The sequence below is a fragment of the Dasypus novemcinctus genome, chromosome 6, assembly GCF_030445035.2.
Source record: "Dasypus novemcinctus isolate mDasNov1 chromosome 6, mDasNov1.1.hap2, whole genome shotgun sequence".
Classification (NCBI taxonomy): Eukaryota; Metazoa; Chordata; class Mammalia; order Cingulata; family Dasypodidae; genus Dasypus; species Dasypus novemcinctus.
This window is the reverse complement of record NC_080678.1, coordinates 27,398,084-27,422,814: the sequence shown is the minus strand read 5'-3', so window position 1 is coordinate 27,422,814 and position 24,731 is coordinate 27,398,084. Positions and strand designations below refer to the sequence as shown.

At 45.6% G+C, this 24,731-nt stretch overlaps 1 protein-coding gene across 1 annotated transcript in view; it reads left to right on the top strand.

The window, feature by feature from the left end:
• Positions 1-121: 121 nt before the first annotated feature.
• RBM20 (RNA binding motif protein 20) overlaps positions 122-24,731 on the top strand; it is a 66,194-nt gene continuing 41,584 nt past the window's right edge. The window contains exons 1-5 of the mRNA XM_012530902.3: positions 122-353; positions 13,444-14,527; positions 15,953-16,014; positions 16,877-16,968; positions 17,735-17,832. Of these exons, the coding sequence (XP_012386356.2) occupies positions 13,637-14,527; positions 15,953-16,014; positions 16,877-16,968; positions 17,735-17,832 (1,143 nt within the window). The 5' untranslated portion in view covers positions 122-353; positions 13,444-13,636. The remainder of the gene's footprint in view (positions 354-13,443; positions 14,528-15,952; positions 16,015-16,876; positions 16,969-17,734; positions 17,833-24,731) is intronic.

Here is a 24,731-nt window from a genome sequence, read left to right as displayed (position 1 = left end):
GAGGCTGAGAACATGTGGCATAAACATCGACTGATATTGTTTGCCGTTTACACTCAGCATGTGTAATGTGGCAGGAATGGCTCTGGCGGCATGTGACTCCCCGTCCAGACGGAATGCAGGGCGCTGGGACCGCTCTTTCTCTTTCGCTTGTCCCCTCGCTGGCATCCCCTCTCCTCTGCCCCTTCCTCGACTCGTGATCTACGTGGAAGCTTGTCCCGGTTGGCACGCAGAAAGCTGGTAGAATGTCATGGGAATTTTCTGGGGAGGCACAAGCGTGTCACCCAAAATGACTCCCGGCTTCAGTGGCCGCAGGTCAGCGCTCAATGCCAGGCGCCCTGGACTTTTTCAGAAAGGTAAGGTTGCATGACGTGATCCTGTCCTCCCCAGGACAAGGGGCAACCCAGGGGCTTTCTTTTTCTTTCCCTGGTCCAGGCAGCACTTCTGGCCATGTTCTTGGCGCTAAGCATTTGTGCATGAGTATGCGATTTGTCTGTATCCCCACCCCCTCCTGTTTAAAATTCTTAAATAAATGGTTCACAACGGCAGGTTACCCACGTGACCTAAAACAGTTCCCCGTGACCCCAGAGGAATCAGCGAACCCAATGTCAGGAAGTCTAGATGCTTGTTTTACGCTAGTTACTAAACTCCCTTATAAAGAAAAGTCATATGGCTCTGGGAAAACAAGATCCCATTATCGCCAGCCAGATCTGAAGGAACGGAAGGGGACATATTCAGAATCCCAAAACTTTATGAACCATGGGGGTCCCTTAAGGTTGAGGTGTTTGTGTTAATCTCTGGAATTTGTCAGTGACGGAAAATAACTATACAGGCTTTTGAAATGTCTCGCATCTGCCGAGTGTAGAATCAGATTCATTCTTACCCAGAAGGGGAATGAGCGATAGAATTCACGAGCAGGGTGTATTTCACAGGAAAGAAGGCTTGAGAGGTATTCTAAGCATCTCCGAAGTAGCCGTATGCCCGCTCAGTAACTGTTAGGGACCTTTATTTTTTTAATTTTATTATTTTTTTAGTTAGGTACCTTTAAGTGAAGGTACACTTCAAAACAAAACTATTTTAATAGTCCGCAAGAGAGCAAGTAAGTATGCGTATAAACTTCTGTAGTGAGGTTCAGGAGATATCTTTGGACATGGATGTGATGGTTTATTAGCAGGCTCAGGCACAACCAAACATGACTCACCTTGTTTCTTTATCCCATGCCATTCAAAGTAGTGTCGACACACACAGTAGGGGAATACAGGTTTTCTGCTTGCGAGTGTGTGAAAGTAAATCCACACTCATAAAATGGCGTGTATGATGTCTCTTACCTCGCGGGGATTTTTTAGCCTTAAAAAAAAAAAATGCATCACGTAGCTTGGCCATTGCTTTCTGCCTTATATACATTAGAATATTTTTCTGCACGCCTTTGAAAAGATGCCAGAAAACTGAAGGGGAGAGGGTTAATATTTTCATACACTTGCCCTTCCCCCATTTTCATTCCCTAACAGCTGCCACATATGATTTTGTGGAATTTGATATTTCCAACGAAATGACTTCCTTATTTTCCATAGTAATATAATAATCAATTTTACCATAGAGAACAGTGTACATGTTAAACCTTAGCTGCTCCTAATTAGCAATGGTAGTGGGGAATAGTCCTGGAGAACAGTCTTGAAAAATCAGCTGTCAAGTTTTAACCATTCATTCTTACCTCAGCCAAGGCTGTTTGTTCTCAATCTACTGGATCTTAACCACAGGTTTATTCTGTGGTGTTCTGAGAAAATATCTAAAATGGCACTTGCAAACGTAACCGAGATGGCCCGTCCTTCTAACCGTTGCCGCCTTGTCTTGTACCTCCACTCTGCAGTAACTTTCATCCAGTCACAGCTGGATAAGATAGAGGCAAAGGAAAGAAGTAACGTTCTGTACCTTTCTATGCCTTGGGGGGTTTCCTGTTTTGTTGGCTGTAGTTAGAAAGGTATGTTTCTTAAAGCACTAGAAACTTTTATCCACTTTGGAAAGTGGATGCTTTCTCAAATATATAGCTCTCAAATAAAATTTTGTAAAGTTCCATCCTTAATGTTCTCATTTAGTCTAAGGAATTTAAGAGAATTAAACTGTGCTTATTTCCAATGCACACACACATAAAAACATTATTTCATAGTTCACAATGAAACAGCATATTCTGCTAATATATGTGTCCTGCAGGCTTAGAGACAGGCGTAAATTCAAGTCCATTGAACAAGTCTTTGGTCAGTACCTCTCACTGGCCCAACACTAAGGCAGGCAGGCCAGGCACTCAGGAGTTGGAAAGATTTTAGGATGTGGATGATGTCCTCAGGGTGCTTATAATTTAGACAGCAAGAGTCCTCCCCCAGCAGACCTCGCCTGGTTCTCGGCAGCAGGAACTGGATAGAGGCTCTGGGGAGGGAAGGCTTGCCACACCAGAAAATATTTACTGAGCTGTGTGAAAGGTACATCACTGTAGCTAAGAAATATTGCTTGTTTGCCCACACTGTTTGTGACCCTTTGAGGACTTAGGAAAATGGTAATGTTTATTCTGAAGAGTAATTTAAGACAAATGGTTATTCTATTTGGGGTAACAAAAATGGCTTGTGGGCCTTCAAACAAGGAAGATCAGATTGAGCCCTTTTGCTTTATAAATCAGCGATTCTCAATTTTCTTTCACAATAGAATTTCCCGGGGAGCTATTAAAAATAACATTGCCAAGGGAACCAGCTTAAGCCACACTTTAAGAATAAATAGAAATTTGTGGACATCACAGAATGACTCGGGTCGTTCTTTTTCTCTCTTTGAGGTGTCCAGGTGCTTAGACAGTAAGTTACTAACTCCCTGTCTTTCCTCTTCCCCACCCAGCAACATGCTGTTGGTGCCACTCATAGAATGAGGACATAATTGAGAAGGATAGAGAAAAGGATTTTTTTCTTAAGAGAAAAACTTTTATTTTGACTGCTTAATTTAGAAATATTTCAACAGCAAAGAATATCTTAAACAAAATTTTAAATGTTAAAGAAATTAAAAACAAGAATGGTTGCAAAATGTTACCCCCTCTGAATTCATCTATGGATTTAGTGTTAAGCCAATAAAAATGGCTGGTGTGATTAGCCCAAGACCTCCCCCTTCCTTCCGTGTGCTCCTGAAATTATTTTGGCTGAGTCTGAAATCCCTATGGAAAAGGGAACCCACTCTTATGCTGGTTGGTTATTAGATGTGGCTCATAAAAAATATAGTAGTTACTAAATTCCTTATAATTCACCATAGATTCTTAGGGTGGGAAAGTACTTCTAAGAGACTGTGGTTCATGGCAAATGTGGAAAATGTTAAAAGTTTTTGGATCTGGGTATCAGGGTGGGTTTGGAGTTCTCTATATGGATTTTATATTGTTTTTTGCAACCGTTTTTGCAACTGCTCGTTTCAAAATAAAGGTTTAAAAAAGGAGAGACTCTAGTTCAGTGGTTCTTTAAAGCGTGGTCCTTGGGCCAGCAGCATCAGTATCACCTGCACTTGTTAAAAAGGTATATTCTGGGAGCAGATGTGGCTCAAGTCGTTGGGCGCCTGCTTCCCACACAGGAGGGCCCGGGTTTAATCCCCTGTCCCCGATATCTCAAAAAAAGAAAAGTAAATTCTCAGGCTTCAACCTGGAACTTCAGTGTCAGAAACTCTGGGGGTGAGCTCAGCATCTGTGTTTTGAGATGTTACCCTGATGCCCACCAAAGTTTGAGAATCACTGCTCTAGTTGGACCTTGTCTTCTAACAGGTCAGCTCTAACCCCAAGGGGTTTCTCCTTGAATCACTGAAGTCACTACTAGGACTGGGGGAGGAGTAGAGGCTAGAAACTGAGACCTCTCAGTCCTGAAATCTATCTCTACATCACAGCCAGATGGTCCTAATTTTTCCAAGTGCCAAAATAACAGTGTTAAGAAAATACCCATCCTAAAGGACTCTTTCAAATGTTGTCTTATCTGACCCTCCCATTTGACAGATGACAAACTAAGGTCTACAGGGCGATGCAATTTCAGTTAAGATACACAGTTAATGATGGCAGATCTGGATAAGATGTGGGTCAATTGACAACTGAAACAGTTGACTTCTCTGCATGTGCCCTATCCTCACCCCCTGCACTGCCTCTTCAGTTTCATATGAACTCTTAGGATTTGGCTTAAATCACATTAGCTGAAATGTCCAAGTTAATAGGCAACTCTAGGAAAGAATCACTTACTTTGAAATTTTTAATCCATTTAAATGTAATCTAATTTTTATTTTAATCTAAAATTGCTTTGAATGTTATAATCATCCTTGTATGTTTACTAGAAAAATCTCAGTGATGTGGAACTACTGAAAATAAAGTTCAGAGAATATAGGGACCACTCCTTGAGCACATGTTTCATTCCAGAATCATGGAGATTAGGCACTTATATATTCTCAGATCTCACACTGAAACTGCTTTTTTCTTCAGATTAAGTTTAAAGGGAAAATGTGGCAACAAATCTGTTGAAAATTTCAGAATTGTATATTTGATGTGGTTGGTGATGTTTACATAATTTCAACAGTGTTCAAAGACTGAGTCTAATCCATGTTCTCTGCAGAGCTTCATCTTTCAGAACCTGGTAGCAACATGCACATGGAGCATTTAGTCAGGAAAACAAATTGAGAATGTGATACACTGTTATTATCTACACAAGGGGCAAGTATATATATGTAGAGAAATGCTTATTGGCTCTACATACCTACCATGTGCAGGCACTGTGGCGTGATATAGGATACATATTTCCTGCCTCAAAATGATCATGGGGTAGTGGGGAAGTCAGAAAAGTAATTAAGTAGACAATTATGGGAGAGGGTAGCAGTGGTTAGAGAAGAGAGTGTGATGGGAGCTAATGGAAGCAGCAGGGCATTATGGGGTTTCACAGAAGAGGCACCAGCAAAAATCAGGGAAGGCTGCCTGGAGGAAGTGACATTTGAGCTGCATTTTGAAGGATGGCAGTCCCAGGTGAAGGGGAGCAGTAGAGGGATTGTTCAGGGAGAGGGAATAGTATATGCAAAGGCATTAATGTTTGGGTGCTTCTTGTCCTTCATGGGCACAGTTTTGGAATATAGCCCTCTAAATATTTAATTTATGTGAATAAACTTCAACAATTTGGCTTCTGTGAGGACTTTGTGGAGCAGTTTGTAAAAAGACATCTCAAAAACTTATTTTTCCATCTCAAAAGACTCCAGTGTTCTCCAGAAAAGTCTTTCAGTTGAGCGGTCACCGTATCTTACGTTGCTGAGCAAACAGGAAGATCTCCCCTAACCCAGAAATCAAACCAGCTCCCTCAGCTTTAGCCTGCACAAAGCCGGTGAAATTCTGCCTAATACGAATTTCCTGAAGGATTGTGTTTGAGATCAACCAGTTCTGGCCTGCTTGGATCTGAGCTACATTTTACTCCGAAAGCCAAAGGTCCATCTGTGCGACCTTAGTAGAGGAGGGTATCTTATAACGAGGCACTTGTGGTGCTCCATTCACCAGATCTCCATGGAGAGATGTAAGGGAGCCCCTCCTTGGGCTGAAGTGCATGCCCAAGAGACCCAGCAGAGCAAATTAAATTTCATGTTGGCCGGCTTGCAGCAGATACATCTGAACTAAGCCGTATATTTGGTAACAGTGGTTATCATTAAAAGCATTCCCAGGAGCTCAAAAATAGCTTAATTTGCAAACGGTTATGATAGTACTAATAATCACATTGTTACTACCATGCTTTGCAAAGCGCTCACACACTGTGTTTGACCTTTATGACAGTTCTCTGAGGTAGCAAAGCAGACACTATTCTCTCCAGTTGACAGTTGAGGAAATTAAACCTTAGAGTCCTTAGGTTTCACAGGTAGAAGGGAGCTCGGAGCACTTTAATCTAGCTTTCCCATTTTACAAAAATCCTCACCGAGGTCCAGGGAAACTGATGGACCTGCAGTCACCCAGGGAGTGCTGTGGGATCAGACTCTACTCTTCTGATTTCTAGCTCACCAATTTCTTTTTTTTTTTACCCCCAGCTCAGTGCTTTCACTCTTCATTGGACTGAGAGAAATTTGGGAAAATACATATTTGTTTATTTCTGTAAGAGAAATATTGTTGAAAGCAATCCTGCATATTGCTTTATAACACATAGGTGTGTCAAAGTGTCTATACTTTTTCTATATGGAGATAGATTTTAATTTGATATATACATAGATAGATACAATGGTAGATACACACACCACACGTGGATGTCTCTGGGAGATGGGGATGGAATTGGACAGGGCAGATTCTCAAAAAGAACTTCTACTTTCTCTGTATAATTTTATTTTTCTAGTAAAAAATATTTGAGGTAAAAATGACCATAATATTAGTATTTGCTAATTTGGGGTGAGTTTGTGGCGTTTGTTATTATTTATATATTTTTGTATTTTTAAGTTAAAAACAAAATATGAATATTTGAATTACCATCATTTTATAAAATGAAGGATATCTTAAAGAAACTAAGATGGAATAAAAAGAAAAGAAAACTATTATATGGTTCTTGGTGATTAAAGTTGATATTTATGGTCTCTTTGCTTTTTGTCTTTCCTGTTATGACACTAATAGAATGCTTAGTTTCTCTGCCTTTTATGCATTACCAGTTCTCTTTTGTATATCTTTAGTCCTTCTAATAAACTCCAGTGAGAAAGGCAGACTCTCTTATCTGTTATAAAACCTCAAGCTGTCCCTTCATAGTTGTGTGTCCCTGGTTCCTAGAATCTTACTTTGCCTGGTGAAAGGGGCTACAGAGCATGGTGGACCAAAAGGCTGATAATTTGACACCAAATGTGTTGATTAAACTCACATTTAGGGAAGTAGAGCCAGGAATGTGGCTTTGGAAGCTCCCTTTAATGAACATGTAAACGGGACAGAATACTGGCCTTACGGTAAACAGAGGACAGAACACTGGCCTTAAAGTGAAAAGACCCGAGTTCAAGTCCCAGCCAGGTCCCTTCTCTGTATGACTTCAGGTGGTTCATCTGATCTTTCCTGGTCTGAGTCTTCTAAACATAAACTGGAAATAGTCTTATTTGACTTACGTGTCCATATGGTTGTCCTGGAGATCAGATAAGCTAATGACTTGAAAACATTTATTAATATCCCAACTGAAAAAACATGAAATGAAAGAGATGAGAGGATTACAAGTGCTGTTGTGAATCATTCCAAGAGGTGTCATGGTGATATGAATCATCCTATGATAATGTCAAGACTTAAACCCAAACACTGGATAATACCAGTGTTGACCTAGTGATCTCAAATTTAGTGTCAGAGGCCAAGCTAGTGAATAGCTAGCAGCACTGTGATTACAGATAAGATAGCACTGTCACAAAGTGCATGACCTCACTCTTCTTGTAAAGGAGAAGACCCACTTGGTGGGTGTTGATCAGCATGTGTCCCACCATGGCCACTGCAGCAGGCCCAAGAAGTGAAGAGACCTGACTTCTAGTCCCAACTCTTCTCCATCTAGCTAGGACTTCGGTTGATTCCCCTATTAAACCAGCTTCTTTGGGCTTCACTTTTTTTGCTCTATAGAATGAGCAGGTTAAACTAAACTATCTCTAAGGCCCTCTTCTTGCTTTTAAAATTTGTGGTCATTAGCCAGAATTTGAACTTTAGCAAACTCAACATTAATTATTGTGGTGTCATCAACATCTTTGTAACCACATCCTGTCTTTAGTTCTGAGAGTGTTAATGGTAGAGTTGAGAATGTATGATCAGGAGAGGCTCAGCTTCCAGGAGGCAGCAGAGGGGCGGGGCCCAGCAAAGAACCGTATTTGATTTGGCCACACCATAAAGGTGTGACCAAACCTGGAAGACATTCTCTTTCCTGGCCACGAGTTCTCTCACCTGGATTATATTTTATATCTTAGCACAAAAGAAGTGGCACATTCGTTTCTTGGCCTGAAAAGCGACCTGAGCTCAACTGGAAGTGAATTTAAATTCCTGAACTGGTTATCATGGAAGATATTGTGCCTCTCGCAAAAGGGACCAGTCAGCTTGGTTGAGGAACTAATGAATTCTGGGCTGTGGTTCTTGACTTCTGCTTCTGAATGACTGAACATGGCCAGGGAAAAGGTTGTTGATGATTCTGCACACATTCTCTACTTCTCCTTTATTTCATATCTTCTTTTAAAAACTCTTTATTTTCTATTGCTATTTTAATTTAAAAACACACGTGAAAACTTCCTAAGCAAGCAGGGACGAGTGGTTTTAAAACCTCATTATACAATGTGAATTCTTTGCAACAATGAGCAGTTCAGAAATGGAACCTCAGCCCTGGGGGCAGGGAGCCATACACAGGCCTGGATGAGTCAGATTGCTGTGCGCTGAAGGGTTCTCCAGGGAGTGTGACCCAGTCCTCAACGAGCTGTGAGACAGCTCTTCTGGCTGTGTGCCCAGACGCCCAGGTTCTGTAACTCACCTCTTTGGATCCAGGGTTTGACTCCATGCCTGCAAACAGTGCAGCTGCACAAAGTTTAGGAAAAGGGTGGTAGAGGCAGCTGCATAGAACCATGCCTGCCGTCATCTCAGGTGTTAGTGAGCATTCCAGAAAGGGCATTTTCCCAGTGTTCGGCCAACTGTTTTGCATATCAAAGGTAATCAGTATCTCTCTGAACTGAGGGGAGAAACACAAATAAATATAGGTGGTGATAATTTTGTGATGAGATAGTTCTGGAGTGAGGTTTTGGGAGGCAAGGCTCTTCTTAGGGCAGTGGAAGCCGGGCTGGATGATCTGAGTCCTCGTTAAGGTTCTACCACCACCCACTTATGGGGCTTTGGGCAAATCACTCTCTTTGCTGAAGAGGGGGTCAGATGAGTTAATCCCCAAGGGTCTGCTATTCTGAGTTTTCCCAGTCTGACAGTGCTCCAACTGGGTAAAGAAAGCTGCTCTGAAAAAGGGAGGCCTTCTGGCTATTCCTTGCTTGTGCAGAGTTGGTTCCTGGCTAAGTTCCCAGAGGGTCTTCACATCCTGTCAGATGGTCTGTGCTCCCCAGGACCTTTGAGGGGATGAGTTCATACCAACAAGAGCCAGTCAACCTCCCCACACCTAGCACTGCTGCTCTGAGTGGAGGCCTCATTTGCATCTAATTGTCTTTGAGGAATGTGTTAGTTTCCTATTGCAGCTGTAAACAAATTACTACAAACTTAGTGGCTTAAAGCAACACATTTTTTAAAAATATTTTTTGAAGTTAATAGACCACACAAAATATTACATTAAAAAACCTAAGAGGTTCCTATATACCCCAGTCCCCACCCACCCTCACCCTCACCCCCATCATTTTTTTTACTGTATTTTTTTTTCTGAAGATACATAGATCACAACACATTTATCACCTTGTAGTCCGGGAGACCAGAAGTCCAAAATTTTTGTCACTGGAACAAAGTCAGGACGTCAGCACGGCTGATTCCTTCTGGAGGCTCTAGAGAGCAAACTGTTTCCTTGCCTTTTCCAGCTTCTAGAAGCTGCTTACTTTCTTTGGCTCATGGCCCTTGCCTTCACCTTTAAAGCCAACAGTGTAGCATCTCCTCTCCCCCTCTGAACTCTGCTTTCCATCCTTACACTTCTCTCTGACTCTGCTTCTCCTGCCTTCCTCTTAAAAAGGACCCCTGTGAGCATGGGGCACAACTGGATATCTCAGGGAACTCTCCCCATCCCACAAGTCTTCACTTAATCACACCTGCAAAGCCTCCTTCACCAGGTGAGGTCACATATTCACAGGTTCCAGGGATTTGGACATGGACCTTTGGGGAACCTTATTCAGCTGACGACAGGGATTATCTATTCAGTTTTAAAACCTAGACTCAGGGAGGGGGGAGTGTATACTATGCTTTGGAATGCAGATTATAAGCTGTCCCATAGGTGAGTGACTTTGTAGTTGCTTGCAGATTTAGCAGTATACAACAGTAAAATCCATTTGTTTTCTGGGCATATTTAGATTCTCCTTTTGAACTGTCCAGGGACCTTTGTCCACAGAAATATACTCACCAAAGAGTCTGTCTTCATCTCCTAACAGCCGCTGGGTTCTGATTAGCCACGCCCATCATTTTCCTTCTTCCTTCTCTTCATGGATGATGTGCTGGAGAAAGGCAGGAGTCACCATGACATATTCCTCTTCCCTCATGGGGTTTAGGGCTAGTGGACGAGAAAGGCACAAAAGCAATTATTTTTAACACAAGGCAGGCTGGCTAACTGGTGTTCACAGTGACAGACCGAGGCAGTGGGAAGGCAGGAGGGCTACATCACTTCTTGTCCCAGGGGTGCTCAGATCGCATACCCCAATTTTTGGCTCAGAAATACGCACAACTAAATTTCAGGTTATTAACTCTCACAGGCTACGAATTTTAGGGATTTTTAAATAGGGTAACGTGTCTTCTCCTTTTCTAAGGATCTTTGGCTCAAAAGAGGTTTCCAGCTCTAATTATTCATGTGAAATCTCTTCCACTCAAAGTTAACTAAAGTTGGGGACAGTAAGAGTTTGGCAGGCAAAGTAGAAGTTAGAAAGTAAACTTCTGTAAACTGAGCCGTACTCTGCAAAGCACTCAGTTCCCGTGGCTGACCTGTAGAGACCCAGAATGGCTTCCCAAGTTGGAGAGCTAGCTCTTTCCCAGGTGTCGCTGCAGAGGCAGGGGGAAGCTCCAGCAAGAGCTTTCTGCAGCCCAGAACACAGTTTAGAAAAAGCTGACTTCTCTGAGAAAAACAAAACCAACCTTGTCTCACCCTGGTCATAGAAACCAAGTTGGCACCTCATTAGCGCCTTGTTAGCAAGGGCAGTCTGCTGTTGTGGACAAAACCTGGTGGGAAGGATTGGCCCTGAGTGGGCAGGGTTTTGGGTTAAGCTTAATTGCTCTTCTAAAGCTCAGCTACTTAATACACACAAGTTGAAATCTATCATCAGACTCTTGACCATCTTTCTCTTCCTTTCATATTCGTGCCCGAGTAGACAATTAGTGCCTCCCATCTCTGCTGTGCCCAGACCATACTGGGGCACCAAGGCTTGCCTGCAACAAGCTCCACCCCCCAGAGAAGAGAGGGTCTTGTAACCACTTTGAAATTGACCATCCCACCTTTCAACCCCTACCACCAAGAGCTTAAATGCAGCCAGCCTCTTCTTGGGGCAAAAGGGCTGCTTATTGGGTGAAAGTCATGTGTCTTTAAAACTTATGGCAAATTCTTCACTTTTCACACTAACAGGAAAGAGCAACCCAAAGTCATTTTTGGCTGAGTCTGAAGTGTTTTGTATTCATATTTGTGTGTGGGTCCGCCTGATATTCTGGGAACTTGCTTCAAACAAAACAGTGAAGCAGCCCGTGAGGGCGTATGGGAGGAGGGCTGAGAAGCTACATACTTCCCGTGCCCTGTGTTCATTCTCTTCTTTTCAGAGCACACTGGGGCTTGAATCCCAAGTCTGCACTCAGCTGCAGTGAGTGTTGGGCAGTAGGTTGCCTAACCTTGCTGAGCTTTAGTTTCTTGCCCTGCAAAACTGTCTGGGTGAAAATTACCTACCCCTTAGTTCTAATACACTAAACAAGAGAACACAGGTTAAGTCCCAGTTATGCCGAAGTATCACAGGAAACGTGAACCATCTCTCTCGCTCATCCTCCTCCACAGCTCCTCCCTGATCCCTGCGGCTCCCTCAGACCCAATGCACAGCACAAATCTTAGCACAAGCCCTCTTTCCTCAAAACTTCCCCAAAGTGGGAAAGACATACCATACAATTTCCGTTTCTCTTTCTGTTCCTCACCTCCACCCCAGACTTCCTCTTTGCTTCATTATCATTGGGCTGTTACTGGAAGAGTCTGTGACAGTGAAGAACTTGTCTTAATTGTCCCAGCTTTGCTGTTTCCACCCCACACTCCCATAGGCATGCTGATTGTGCAGCCTGGATTATCCAGGGCCATACCAATTTCAAATGCGCAGTCCCATTCTTCCCAGTGAAATGTCCTGGCAATTCCGGTTCTCAACATCCAAAACACATTGCCCAATTACAAGACCCAGATATATAGTCTTATAAAAAGAGCCCTAACAATGGAAGCCACATATCCCAGACTTTCTGGGAATGCTGGTCCCCTTTCCAGACCCTGTGTCCTGATTTTTGATCCAGAAAATATCACAAGAGTCTGTGAAAGCCCACTGTCACCTACTACATCAAATTCAAATTGCTCGCTTGTAATGCTTTTGGTTATTCCTTATGCTAGTTGGGTTTGAGAGATGGATTAAAGGGAGCATAATTTTTGTTACTTTTGGATGTGAAGTGAGAACAGGATGAAAATGTGTTTAGCATACATATACCCACAATTCACTCTCCATGCAATTTGAAAGTCTGCCTGTATTTCCTTAACACTAGAGCATATAGATCTTCTCATTCCATAAAATTTTCTTGTAAACATGGACTTTACCAAATTCAAAATAGTGTTTACCATTGGCAGTGATGGGGAGAGTAGGTACTAAGGGAATTTAGTGCATTTGAATGTTTTCTGTCTTGAGCATAGCAGAGTACACAAGGATTCATTTGGTGATTCTTTGTACTTTTTGGAATGCCTTAAAGATTGCATAATAAATTAGAAATTTAAACATCAAGAGTAAATGGTACTTAACATTTCATATTATAGATATGCGATCATTTACTCAGTTTAAATCCTATTACTGGGTATTGGTATTTGAGCTCTTAAATAATGTAGCACTAAATGTCCTTGGATATCAAGCTTTGTCTCTCTGCTCATTTTCTTAGGATAGATTTATAGAATAGATTTATTGGGTCAAAGACTGTGAATATATTGAACATATATTGCCAGACTACCTTTGTTGTTGTTGTTTTTAGGTACCGGGGGCTGGGGATTGAAACTGGGACCCTTGTATGTGGGAAGCTGGTGCTCAACCACTGAGCTACATCATTTTCCTTAAGTTGTTTTTTGTTATGTTTTGTTTTGCTTGTTGTTTGTTTTTGTGCTTTTTAGGAGGCACTGGGACCTGAACCCAGGTCCTCCCATGTGGGAAGCAGGCACTTGACTGCTTGAGCCACATTTGCTTCTCCAGACTACCTTTTAACAAAGCTGTATGAATTTAGACTCTCGTTGACATGGACCTTTATCTCGCCAGCACTAAGTACTCTTTAAAACAACTTTTTATTTCTCTATTACTAGGCAAATACTTGTTTCTGATAGTTTGGATTTGTATTTCTTCAGTTATCAGAGAGGTTGAAAATTCTGCCATGTAATAAATTTTCTGTTGGAGTTTGGTTTGTGTGTGTGAGCACAGGTGTTTGCAGATCCACTTGTATCGCCTATGTGGGAGGGTCTCGGGAGGGGGAGGGGAGCACACATAAGCAAAGAAACCGTCCCTTGCCCCCTCGGTGAAAACTGGCTGTGCATCTAGCCCTTTGTTTTCTTGCAGTGCCGCCAAGCTCCTGGACAAGAACCCGTTCTCGGTCAGCAGTGCAAACCCTCTGCTTCCGTCGCCTGCCAGCCTCCAACTGGCTCAACTGCAAGCCCAGCTCACCCTCCACCGGCTGAAGTTGGCACAGACGGCTGTCACCAACAACACTGCGGCCGCCACAGTCCTGAACCAAGTCCTCTCCAAGGTGGCCATGTCCCAGCCTCTCTTCAACCAGCTGAGGCATCCGTCTGTGATCAATGCCCCCCATGGCCCTACAGGGGTGCCCCAACATGCTGCAACCATACCCAGTGCCCGTTTTCCCTCGAATGCAATCACCTTCTCACCCCCGGGCCAGACCCGAGGCCCAGGACCCTCCTTGAACCTTGCCAGCCAGCCCCCCGGGGCCATGGTGATGCATCCTTTCAGTGGGGTGATTTCTCAGACCCCTGCCCAGCCAGCAGTCATTTTGGGCCTTGGCAAGTCTGGGCCCACCCCTGCTGCAGCCGGGTTCTACGAGTATGGCAAAGCCAACTCCGGCCAGGCATATGGCTGTGAAATAGACGGTCAGCACAGCTTCCTGCCAGTCTCGACCCCGGCCTCGGGCAGTGTGAATTATGAAGGACACTATGGCCACACGGCACAGGAAGGCCAAGCTGCGTTTCCCAAAGACCTCTACGGACCCAGCTCCCAAGGGTCGCATGTGGCAGGCGGATTTCCGGCTGAGCAGGCTGGGAGCATGAAAGGCGAGGTGGGCCCACTGCTGCAGGGGACAAACAGCCAGTGGGAGAGCCCCCACGGGTTCTCGGGCCAAACCAAGCCTGATCTCCCCGCAGGCCCCAACCTGTGGCCTCCACCCCCCAGCCAGCACTATGAGCTGTACAACCCCGAGGAGCCCACGGCAGACAGAACCCCTCCTTCCTTGGGGGGCCGACTTAGCAACAGCAAGCAGGGTTTCAGCGGTGCCCGGCGGGCCCAGGAGGAGCAGGCCATGCTGTCCATGCGGCCCCTGCAGGCCCACGAGCTGAACGACTTTCACGGGGTGGCCCCCCTCCACTTGCCGCACATCTGCAGCATCTGCGACAAGAAGGTGTTTGATTTGCAGGTGAGTCATCCATGACAGGTTGGGGGCCACAGCTGCAGCCTTGCCACCACAAGCCCCGCTCTCTCTGCTCTTGGATGAGGAACTGTGACATTTGGGGATGGGGTAACAGAATTTTGTCATCTGAATTTTTCAGAGCTACTCCCTTGCTGTCAAGCAAGTAAGAGAATATTACCCATGTTTTATAGATAGGAAGACTGGAGCTGAGTGGGATCAAATGACCTACCTGGATTGCAGAGGAGGGGCTCAGAAACTTGTATCTTCTGCCTCCTTGATGAGGATTTTTTCCCCTTTGGTATGCCTAGAAGCTACTGTCCCTTGAGTACATATATTGTTTTGTATCTGAAAGGGGAAAAGACATTTAGCAGAATTTTAGATCAGGGTAAAAGAGTAATTCTGGTGGGACGAGACAAGTTATTATATAGGGTCTCAGCTTCCCCATCTGTGAAATGGGTCTAGAGCCTCATGGCAACCTCCTAGCAGGGTAAAAACGCTTTGGGTCCTTGCAAACAGAGGTCTATTATAGTATGTTCCCAAAGAACAGGTAGATGATGCAGTAAAATATTCTAAAGCAACAATAATTGTAATAGCTGACATCTCTTGAACCCTTTCGGTGTGCCAGCAATTCGTCTAGGAGGTAAATACTATTATTCTCATTTTACAAATGAGAAACCTGAGGTCCAGAAAGATGCAATGACATGCCCGGGACCCCATGGCTGGAAGGTGGCAGAGTGGAGAGCCTCATAGGTCTGACCCCAGCCAGAGCCTGTGGCTCTGCAGCACTGGGCCGCCCTGCCTCCCGTCTCCCCCCAGCTTGGAGAGCATAATAAGGCGCCTGCTTAGTGGGAGTCACAAGTGCCTCGTTCACCTCTGCTTGGGTCACATTGCACACGTGCATCCCTGTCACTCGGGTAGGACCCTCTTACCTCTCAGTTGAGGGCTGGCTGACACTGGGGGATCCCTAAAGAGTTTGTCTTTCCTAAGCCTTTTCTAAGGCTTTGCAACTCACTGTGAGTCCTCCTGGCAGATTCTCCCACCTGGATGCAGAAATGGGGGGTCCCTCTGGGGGAGAAGAGAGAGTGGGAGGCGGGGTGGTGCCATGGGGCCAAGGCCCCACTGGGAGAGGAGATGGGAATCCAGCTTGAGAGTCTGGGCTTCTGTCCAAGATAGGTGTGGGCTAGGCGGATATCGGGCTCGGGGAGGGAGAGCACCAAGGTGAGGCAGGAGCCGGGGGCAGCCGGGTGGGGACCGGGGCTGAGGAGGGCCAGTGAGCTGTGCAGAGCCGGGCTGGCCTGGCTCCCAGGCACTCCTTCCTGCGGCGACCTCCTGCACGCACTGCCCTCCACCCCCCAGCCTTCCCATGGACCCTCCTCTGCCTTCCCCCAGACTTGGTTCTCCTTTGGTCATTTTTCTTTCCGTCTGGCCTAGGATTGGGAGCTGCATGTGAAAGGGCAACTGCACGCTCAGAAATGCCTGGTTTTCTCTGAAAAGTAAGTGCTGTCCAGGAGACAAGGGTCACATAGATGCTCAACAAATGTTCTTTGAGCATCCAGGGTTTTACACTCTGTTCTTCTCTTAAATTAAAAAAAATTTTTTTGAGGTACCAGGACCAGGGATCAAACCTGGGACCTCATACATGGGAAGCAGGTGCTCAACCACTCGCACCATATCCACTCCCCACGCTCTGTTCTAGGTGCTGGGGAAACAGCAGAGAACCAACCGGGCAGGGTCCCTGTCCTCGGGGCACTCGTGCTTTAATGGTGGGAGAGAGACAGTACACAAACTACATGAGCAAACTGTGTAGCCTCTTACACGTTAAGAATAATACCAGGGCAGAGGCAGGGAGTTGTGGTGCAGGGGTGGGCCTGGTGCTTGCATTCTGAATAGGGTGCTCCGGAAGGGCCTTGCTGAGGGAGGAAGAATGGGCCGGAGAGTCTGGGAAACGCACTCGGGGCAGAGGGAGCAGCGAATGTGACGGCTCTGAGGGGGGAACAGCCTGGGATGCTCAGGCACAGCAGCTCTGGCAGCTCCGGAGCTCTCAGGGTTGTGAGGACTTCATGTCCCTTTAGCTTTGAGCCTGAATCGGGGCCATTGGAGGGTTGAGCAAAGGGGCAGGGCTCCCTGGTGCCACCGAATGGCACCCTGGCTGCCATGCTGAGAATAGGTGTGGGGGCGGGGGAACAAGGGCAGAAATCCAGGGACCCGCAGGGGTGCGACTGCCCTGACCCAAGGAGAGCAGGGGAGGCCTGGCCCAGGGACGTGGAGCAGACGCCTGGGGGTGAGCGTGTGGAAGTGTGGAAGTGTGTGGCTTCTAAGGCCGCTCTCCTGGCTCTCCTCTTCACCCGTCTCCAGCGCTGGCGTCCGCTGTCTTCTCGCCTCGGCAGAGGGAACCCTGTGTGCCTCCCCTGGCAGCACGGCTGTTTACCACCCCACCGGGAGCGACGGTGAGTGAGGTCCTGCCCCCCGCAGCTCCAAGCAGAAGCCAGCTTCCCAGAGGCTCATTTTTTAAAAAAGATTTATTTATTTATTTATTTCTCTCCCCTCCCACCTCCCCCACCCCCGGTTGTCTGCTCTCTGTGTCCATTTGCTGCGTCTTCTTTGCCCACTTCTGTTGTTGTCAGTGGCACGGGAATCTGTGTTTCTTTTGGTTGTGTCATCTTTTGTGTCAGCTCTCCGTGTGTGCGGCACCATTCCTGGGCAGGCTGCACTTTCTTTCGCGCTGGGCGGCTCTCCTAACGGGGCGCACTCCTTGCGCGTGGGGCTCCCCTACGCAGGGGACACCCCTGCATGGCAGGGCACTCCTTGCCCACATCAGCACTGCACATGGGCCAGCTCCACACAGGTCAAAGAGGCCCTGGGTTTGAACCGCGGACCTCCCGTGCGGTAGACGGACGCCCTAACCACTGGGCCAAGTCCACCGCTGAGGCTCATTATTTAAGAACTTCCCTGGTGTGCCTGTTTATAAAGCAAACAGAGCCCAAACAGACATTGCCATGCGCTGGGCCTGCTATCTGAGCCCATCGCTATTTTCTGAGATATTTTAGACAAAACGCTTGCGCTGGTCATCAGCATACCCAGAGGTATCATCACTTTGATCACTTAGAAAGAGAAAATTTTCATTTTTCCCTACCCACTTATGTCCTGATAATGACTCTTGAAGGTAAAGTAAATGACTGAGTTTTCACCTGGTTTGTGTTGTTTATCATTTAGATTATGCCTCAAGTCTCGGAACGTCATATGCGGCCATTCCAGCAAGGTCATTTGCTCAGTCAAACCCTGCATTCCCTTCCGCTTCCCCAGGGACAAATGTGAGTACAGGGGCGTTTCCTCCCTTGTTGTCGTCTTCAAAGCATGTGTACCACCTGCTATGTCTGGGCTCTCATCCCTTGGCTAGCCGAGGAGGCCGAGATGATGATGGTACAGATGTGGTTCTCTGCAGTTCAGGAAAACATGTCCTCGGACCCAGATCGAGGGTTGTTTTATTCAGTTCAGCTAGTATTGACACCCACAGACAAAACCTGACGTACATTCTTAAAATGGAAAGCACTTGTGGACTTTCTGGCATTTGACCCTGGTTTAGAAAAAAGTTTGCGATTTTGTGGTCTTTCCTAAAATACTTTTATATGTTTTATTGAAATGGGCCATTTCCCACAAGAAGGTAATCCTGAAACTTGAAGCAGAAAGAGAAAATATATTTAAAAGGAATCACCATGTAGTAATAATACTTGTAGGTCTCTTGGGGGAAATGGTTGCTGCTGCATTTTACAATATATGTATAATTTTTAGTTTTATTTGCTTTCTTCTCTCTCTACAACATGTACTTTAGGTCCCCAAGTGCTAAAGCTGCGTTCCTCCTTTTCCCACTCATTGTGACAACTCCCTTTCTTCAGGGCTGTCTCTTTTCCACTGCTTTCCTCCCTTTTCCCTGCTGTCTCCTCCCCCCCAGGAGCCATCCTGCCTTCTCCTCTCCCCTGGGAGCACGTGGAAGGTGAGGGTGGGTGGGAGACACAGACCACCCAATAAAATGCGTACGGCTTAGTCCTGCAAGAGGATGCCTGTTTGGGTGTCTTGGCCTGTGCATATATTTTCAAAACTTGTGATGTGAGCAGCTGCAGCCTCTTTCTCTTCTCATGCAACCAGCATGTGCTCGGGAGAGCCGGCCTCTGCGTGCGGCCCTCCACGCGTCAGGGTATTTGAACAACACACGTCAGAAGAGCAAGATGTGAAGTGTAGGTTTCAGGCCCCGGGGGATGAGTGAGTGGAGGAGTGAGGAGACTCACGACAGGAAATGAGGCCTGCTTGGTCCGAGGTTTCTATTTCTGCGTGTCTGTTTATGTGTGACGTTTAATGGGAGAAGTGCTTCAAGAGAGAGCACCAGTCAGAGGTTCGGGTTTCAGTCAAAAAGAATTTTGAAGTTTCCCTCTCTGACCTCTGTGTGCTCAGAGCCACAGACATGTCACGGGCAGCTTTGGGTCTGTCCCAGATGAGTGGAATACGGCTGGGGAAAGCGAGGCCTGGTTGTTAGTATTGAGTGCTGACTGCTGATAACCTGACCTTGTGTCTGGATGGGGTGTTGCATCTCCACCTGGAGCACAGAGAGGCGGAGTACCTTGCCTGAGGTCACACAACTGGTAAATAGTGGTGCTGGGATTTGAACCCAGGCAGCTCGCTCTAGAATCCTGCTCTTCTCTGAGGATCTCTGAGGTCCCTTCCTTGTGATTCTTCTCTTTGGTAAGCCACCTGCCCTTTCCCCCAGCTAGGGCTGCCTTGGGGGTGGCAAGGAGTCCTTGGAGCACAGTGAAGGGCGCAGTCAGATCCAGCATCTGAATTCTTCTGACAGTGTCTCCCAAGGTGAATTCAGATGGATAGAGGCATTTTCTGCAGATCTAATAGAGGGGGAGGATGTCCTCTGACTGCTTTATTGTCACAAGTTCTGTGAAGTCTTCCTGGTCACAGGAGAGACAAGGACAATGCTTGCCCTGGCTGGTCCCTACATGCCAGTGGCTGGATAGTTACATCTTCCAAGTCAGATTCTGGTCCTCCTGGTGGCCATTACTGGCTAATGAAATTGAATGAGTGGCGACTCCTACTCTCTGGTTCATTGGTCTTACCCAGGTCAGCTAACAGGGAGCTGAAAATGGTCAACCACCACACCAGGGAATCAAGAGTGCCTACAACTGCAAGCAGAGGAATTGCATCCATCAGCCATGTGGAATCTAAGCCCCCTCTTGGTCTAGAGGTGGAGAGAACATCACCATCCCAGGGTGGTCCACAGAATGGAGTAATAAAATATGGACTAGAGTGGACTTACTGATATTCTACTATAAAACTATTGTGACAAGTAATAGAAGAAATTTTAGCATCGAGGTGGAGTTGCTGAGGGCAGGAAGAGGGTAGAAGAGATGTGATGTGGGGACATTTTTGGGATTTTGAGTTGTCTTAATGATATTGCAGGGTCAGATGCTGGACCTTATATATCCTGCCATAACTCACTGAATGCACTGGGGGAGAGTGCGAACTACAGAGTAAACTATTATCTGTGTAGTGCTGCAGTGCCCCCAAAATGTGTTCACTGAGTGTGAGGAGGGTGCTGCAAAGATGAGGGAGTTTGTTGGAGTGGGAGGAGTGCGGTGGGGGCTTGGGGGGTCTACAGAAACCTCTTATATTTTTTAGTGTAACATTTTTTTTGTGATGTATATATCTTCAAAAAATATAATTTAAAAAATGATGTGGTAGGGAGTGGGTTATATGGGAACCTCTTATGTTTTTTGTTTTTTAATGTAACATTCCTTGTGATCTATTAATTTAAAAAATTAAAAAAAAAAAGAAATTGAATGCAGGCAGGTGAGTCTCTCTTTGGAAAAACCTGAAATACAAGAGTTAGCAGCCTTTGAAGACAAACTTAGAAGTGAAGAGCTGACTCATGCTGCTGAAAGGTATTTTTCAAGGCTCCTTTAAGTAGCAGGACAGTCCCTTAAAGAAATTATTGATTATAAGCAGATACGTGTGTGGGGAGGTATATTGTCACCAAAGGATACTTTGTCAAGCTCCCATACATTACCAACACACTTTTTTTTTTTTGCATATATATTTCTGTTGTTGTTTTCTGCTTACAAAATTTGTTGATCATGAAATTCAAATGGAAAAGAATTACCGAATGAGAAGAAATTCCCCCATGATCCCACTCCCAGCCCCCATAGAGAAACCTATGAACACTTTGATGTGTTTTCCTCTAGAAGTGTGTTCTAATCTTGTGCCAGAGCTTTTTCTATCTGACTCTGTTCACAAGTGTTTTTTCAGAAATACATTTTGTTGGGAAACAGATGTGGCTCAACCAGGTGGGCTCCTGTCTACCATATAGGAGGTCCAGGGTTCGATGACCAGGGCCTCCTGGTGAGGGCAAGCTGGCCCATGCGGAGTGCTGGCCTGTGTGGGAATGTGGTCCAGGGCAGGAGAGCCACCCTGCGTGGGAATGCCACCTCACACAGAAAACACTGCCCTGTGCAGGAGTGCCAGCTGAAATGAAGAGCTAGCACAGCAAGGTGACACAAGAGACACAGAGGAGAGAAAATAAGAAGACATAGCAGAACAGGGGAGCTGAGGTGGTGCAAGAGAGTAATCCCCTCTCTCCCACTCTAGAAGGTCCCAGGATCGGTTCCCGGAGCCACCTAATGAAAATAGAGGCAGACACAGAAGAACACACAGCAAATGGACACAGAGAGTAGACAACGGGGAATGGTTGGGGGTGGAGGAGAAATAAATAAAAATAAATCTTAAAAAAAGAAATACATTTGTTGAGTTAAAACCAGGCGTGGCTAGGATTCTGTTGGCATAAGATTTTAATTATTTGGGGAGCAAACAACAATTTTGAACCTTCATTGTTTGTAAGGCAGGAGAACAAAGCGACCTGGGACTCTGAGAATGAGCCTTCAGAACATATCTGAACTGTCAGAAAATCTAAAGTGACCACAGAAACCGTGTGCCACCACCACAAAGCCCTTCTGGCCAAGAGCCTTGGCTGGATGTAAACTCGCCTCAAGTCTGTGGGAGTCCGCAGCTTTTATCTCCGTATCTGTGTTAGACAGAGGTGGGACATTGAGCTGACATGTTTGCTAGTGGTAGGGTGATTTGTGTCCTGTCTACAGCCCCAGCCTTCCACAGGGTCCCGGGGAGGGGGCGTTCACCTTCACTTAAGCTCCTGCCATTTATCCGAGCCCAGGCATTTTATCCTTGGTTGCCCGAGTCATCATAAACAGAGTAATCAGGTTTCTGGAAGGGGCCATTGGGCCTACTCAGGCTGTAAATAGTTTTCTTGTGCCTGCCCAAGATGAACTTTGCCTACTGCACGTCCCCGTAAAACCACCTTGCAGCTTTCACAGCTGCCTTGGAATTTATTTAATGAGCCTCCCTGATCTGGGAAAATACACGTGGCTTTTATGGTTTCTTTCACACCAGGACCCTGCACGCCAGGGAACTTGTAGACATAAGGAAACTGAGATACAGGGCAACATGAATGTTTGTGGAAGGTTTAAGTCCTAGAATAAAATGTATGCCCCTCAGGAGTCTGGCTATTTTATTTATTTATTTTTTTTAAAAAAAGAGATTTATGTATTTATTTATTTCTCTCCCCTTCCTCTCCACCCCAGTTTGTCTGTTCTCTGGGTCAATTTGCTGTGTCTTCTTCTTTGTCCACTTCTGTTGTTGTCAGCAGCATGGGAATCTGTGTTTTTTTTTTGTTGCATTATCTTGTTGTGTCAGCTCTCCCTGTGGGCTGCCCCATTCTTAGGCAGGCTTTCTTTGGCACTGGGCGGCTCTCCTTACGGGGTGCACTCCTTGCACATGGGGCTCCCCTACGCAGGGGACACCCCTGCGTGGCACAGCACTTGCGCGCATCAGCACTGTGCATGGGCCAGCTCCACACGGGTCAAGGAGGCCCGGGGTTTGAACCGCAGACCTCCCATGTGGTAGACGGACGCCCTAACCACTGGGCCAAGTCCGTTTCCCTAGGCCGGCTATTTTAGAACACCAGTCTTTCTGTCCTGGCCACCTGGGTTTGTGGCTCAGAGCACACTGGGCTCCTGGCTTCCAGGGGGCATGAGGAGTTAGTATTTGATGTGGCAAATGCCCAGTACCACTTTCGGCTCTGTCACTGTCCTTGTCCCATGGGCAGGTAGGATCATGTGCATTTTCCCAGAGTAAAAGAGCCCTGGAGGGGGAAGCAGGAGACATGGGTGTTTTGGGTTTTGTTTTCTTGTGTTTTGTTTTGTTTTTTTCTTTTCCTTTTTATGTATCTAAATATTTTTTCTTGTTGTAAAAGTAGGACAAATATGGTATAAAAAATCCTATCAGAACACCAAAGGTAAATGTCCTTGGTCATAACTATATATCAATATAGCTATCAAATGTGGGCATATTTAGTTGGTAAAAGTATATGTATATAGTAAAATTCAAATTATGCCATAAATTCTGTTAGGTGACTTGCTTTTTTCACTTAATGTAAGCTCTCAATACGTATCTCAGTTGATTCCTAGACTTCTTTTCACATTAGTACATAAAAACCTATCTTTTTTTGTAACACTTTTATATGAATTTGCCATAACTAACCAGTCCTTGACTGATGGATTTTTCAGTGAGATCTGAGTTTTAATCGTAAATCTGCCGCTGTTTAATTGACCACAGATTAAGTCTGGGAACGTCTCCTCGGCTTCAGTTTCCTCATGTGCAGTGAAGGGTGTGGACCAAATGGCCTCCCAGTTTTAGCATTCTGTGACTCTGAACTTACTGGGCGGCTGAAGTTGCTCATCAAGTGAACCACCCAAATTTGGCAGGCAAGTCAGGCACCATTAAAAAGCAGATTTGCTCTCAATCAAAGCAAGTATGCTTTGATATGTCATGGACAAGTCATAGACAGCAAGTCCCTTTGCTATCTGCAGACCATGTTCAAAGTCAACATTATAAGGGTAAATATTTGCCCTGTGTTTCTCCTCAGCGTGTTTAGCTGAAAACCAGCAGAGGCCCACCGAGGTGAGCCCACACCTACAGGAGATCTGTCTGCGGCACAGAGGGTGGTTTATTTAAAATTGAACCTGCCTTGTAGAGGCCTAGGAAGCACTTTGAGAGATTTCTCTCACTCCTCATGCCTGTTGCCTTGAACCACATCTTTATTACAACTCTGTGAGTTATTTGAACTGGAATTATTCTTTGAACTCGCCTGCCAAGCCTGTTGCCACCTGCACCATAGGGCATTGAAAGGTCTCAGAACCTTCATACACAAATCTGTTTGCTCCTTTCACATTTCTGCCCGTCTATAAAAGACTTGTGGGTCAGTTGAGCGGTCTGGAACCCAGCTGCAAGAACCATTTAGAAGTAGCACCTAGTGTTTTTAAATGAGTGGCCCCAGCATGTGAAAATGTACAGACCAGGCCCCTGCTCTCACCTGAGGGCATGTGAGGCCAGTGCTGGCCTGGGGACCAGCTGAAGCCACCTCAGGCTGGAAAAGGGTGCTTGTCCCTTTAGGTTAGTAATTAGGGCTTCAGTTACAACCTGACACCTTAGCTCTCTTAGAGATTTGACGTTGGGCTGGAAAGTTTCAAATGTGCTTGGTGCATGTGTGGTGCCTAGAAGCTCAGTGGTTCGGGTGTTAGCAAGGCCTGTTAATACTTCACCCCAAAAATTCCAGGTGGTGAGACTTTATGATTCTCTCCAAAGCCCTCTGCTCCTCTGCCCCAGAACTCCTCTTTTAAAATTTATTTTTGGTGATTTTTAATTTTAATATAATTTCTAACTTACAGAAGAATTGCAAGAACGGTACGAGGAATAGCCATATATACCCTTTGCCCAGATTGACTGCTTTACATTTTGCCCCATTTAATTTTTTTTTTTAGGAGGTACCAAATATTGAACCTAGGACCTCGTACATGGGCAGCAGACAATCAACCACTGAGCTACATCTGCTCTCCTGCCCCATTTACTTTATATTGTGTCTGGCTATCTCTCTGTATATATGCATATATCATCTATCTGACTGTCTGTCTATCTACCTACCTACTTGCCTACCTGCCTACCTACCTATCTAATTGATCGTCCATCAGTCATTTTTGCATTTTTAAAGTGAGTTGGAGACAGTGTGCCTCTCACATCTGATTACTGTAAACATGACTTTCCTAAGAACATGGGCTTTCTCTTACATCATCGCAGTAGAATTATG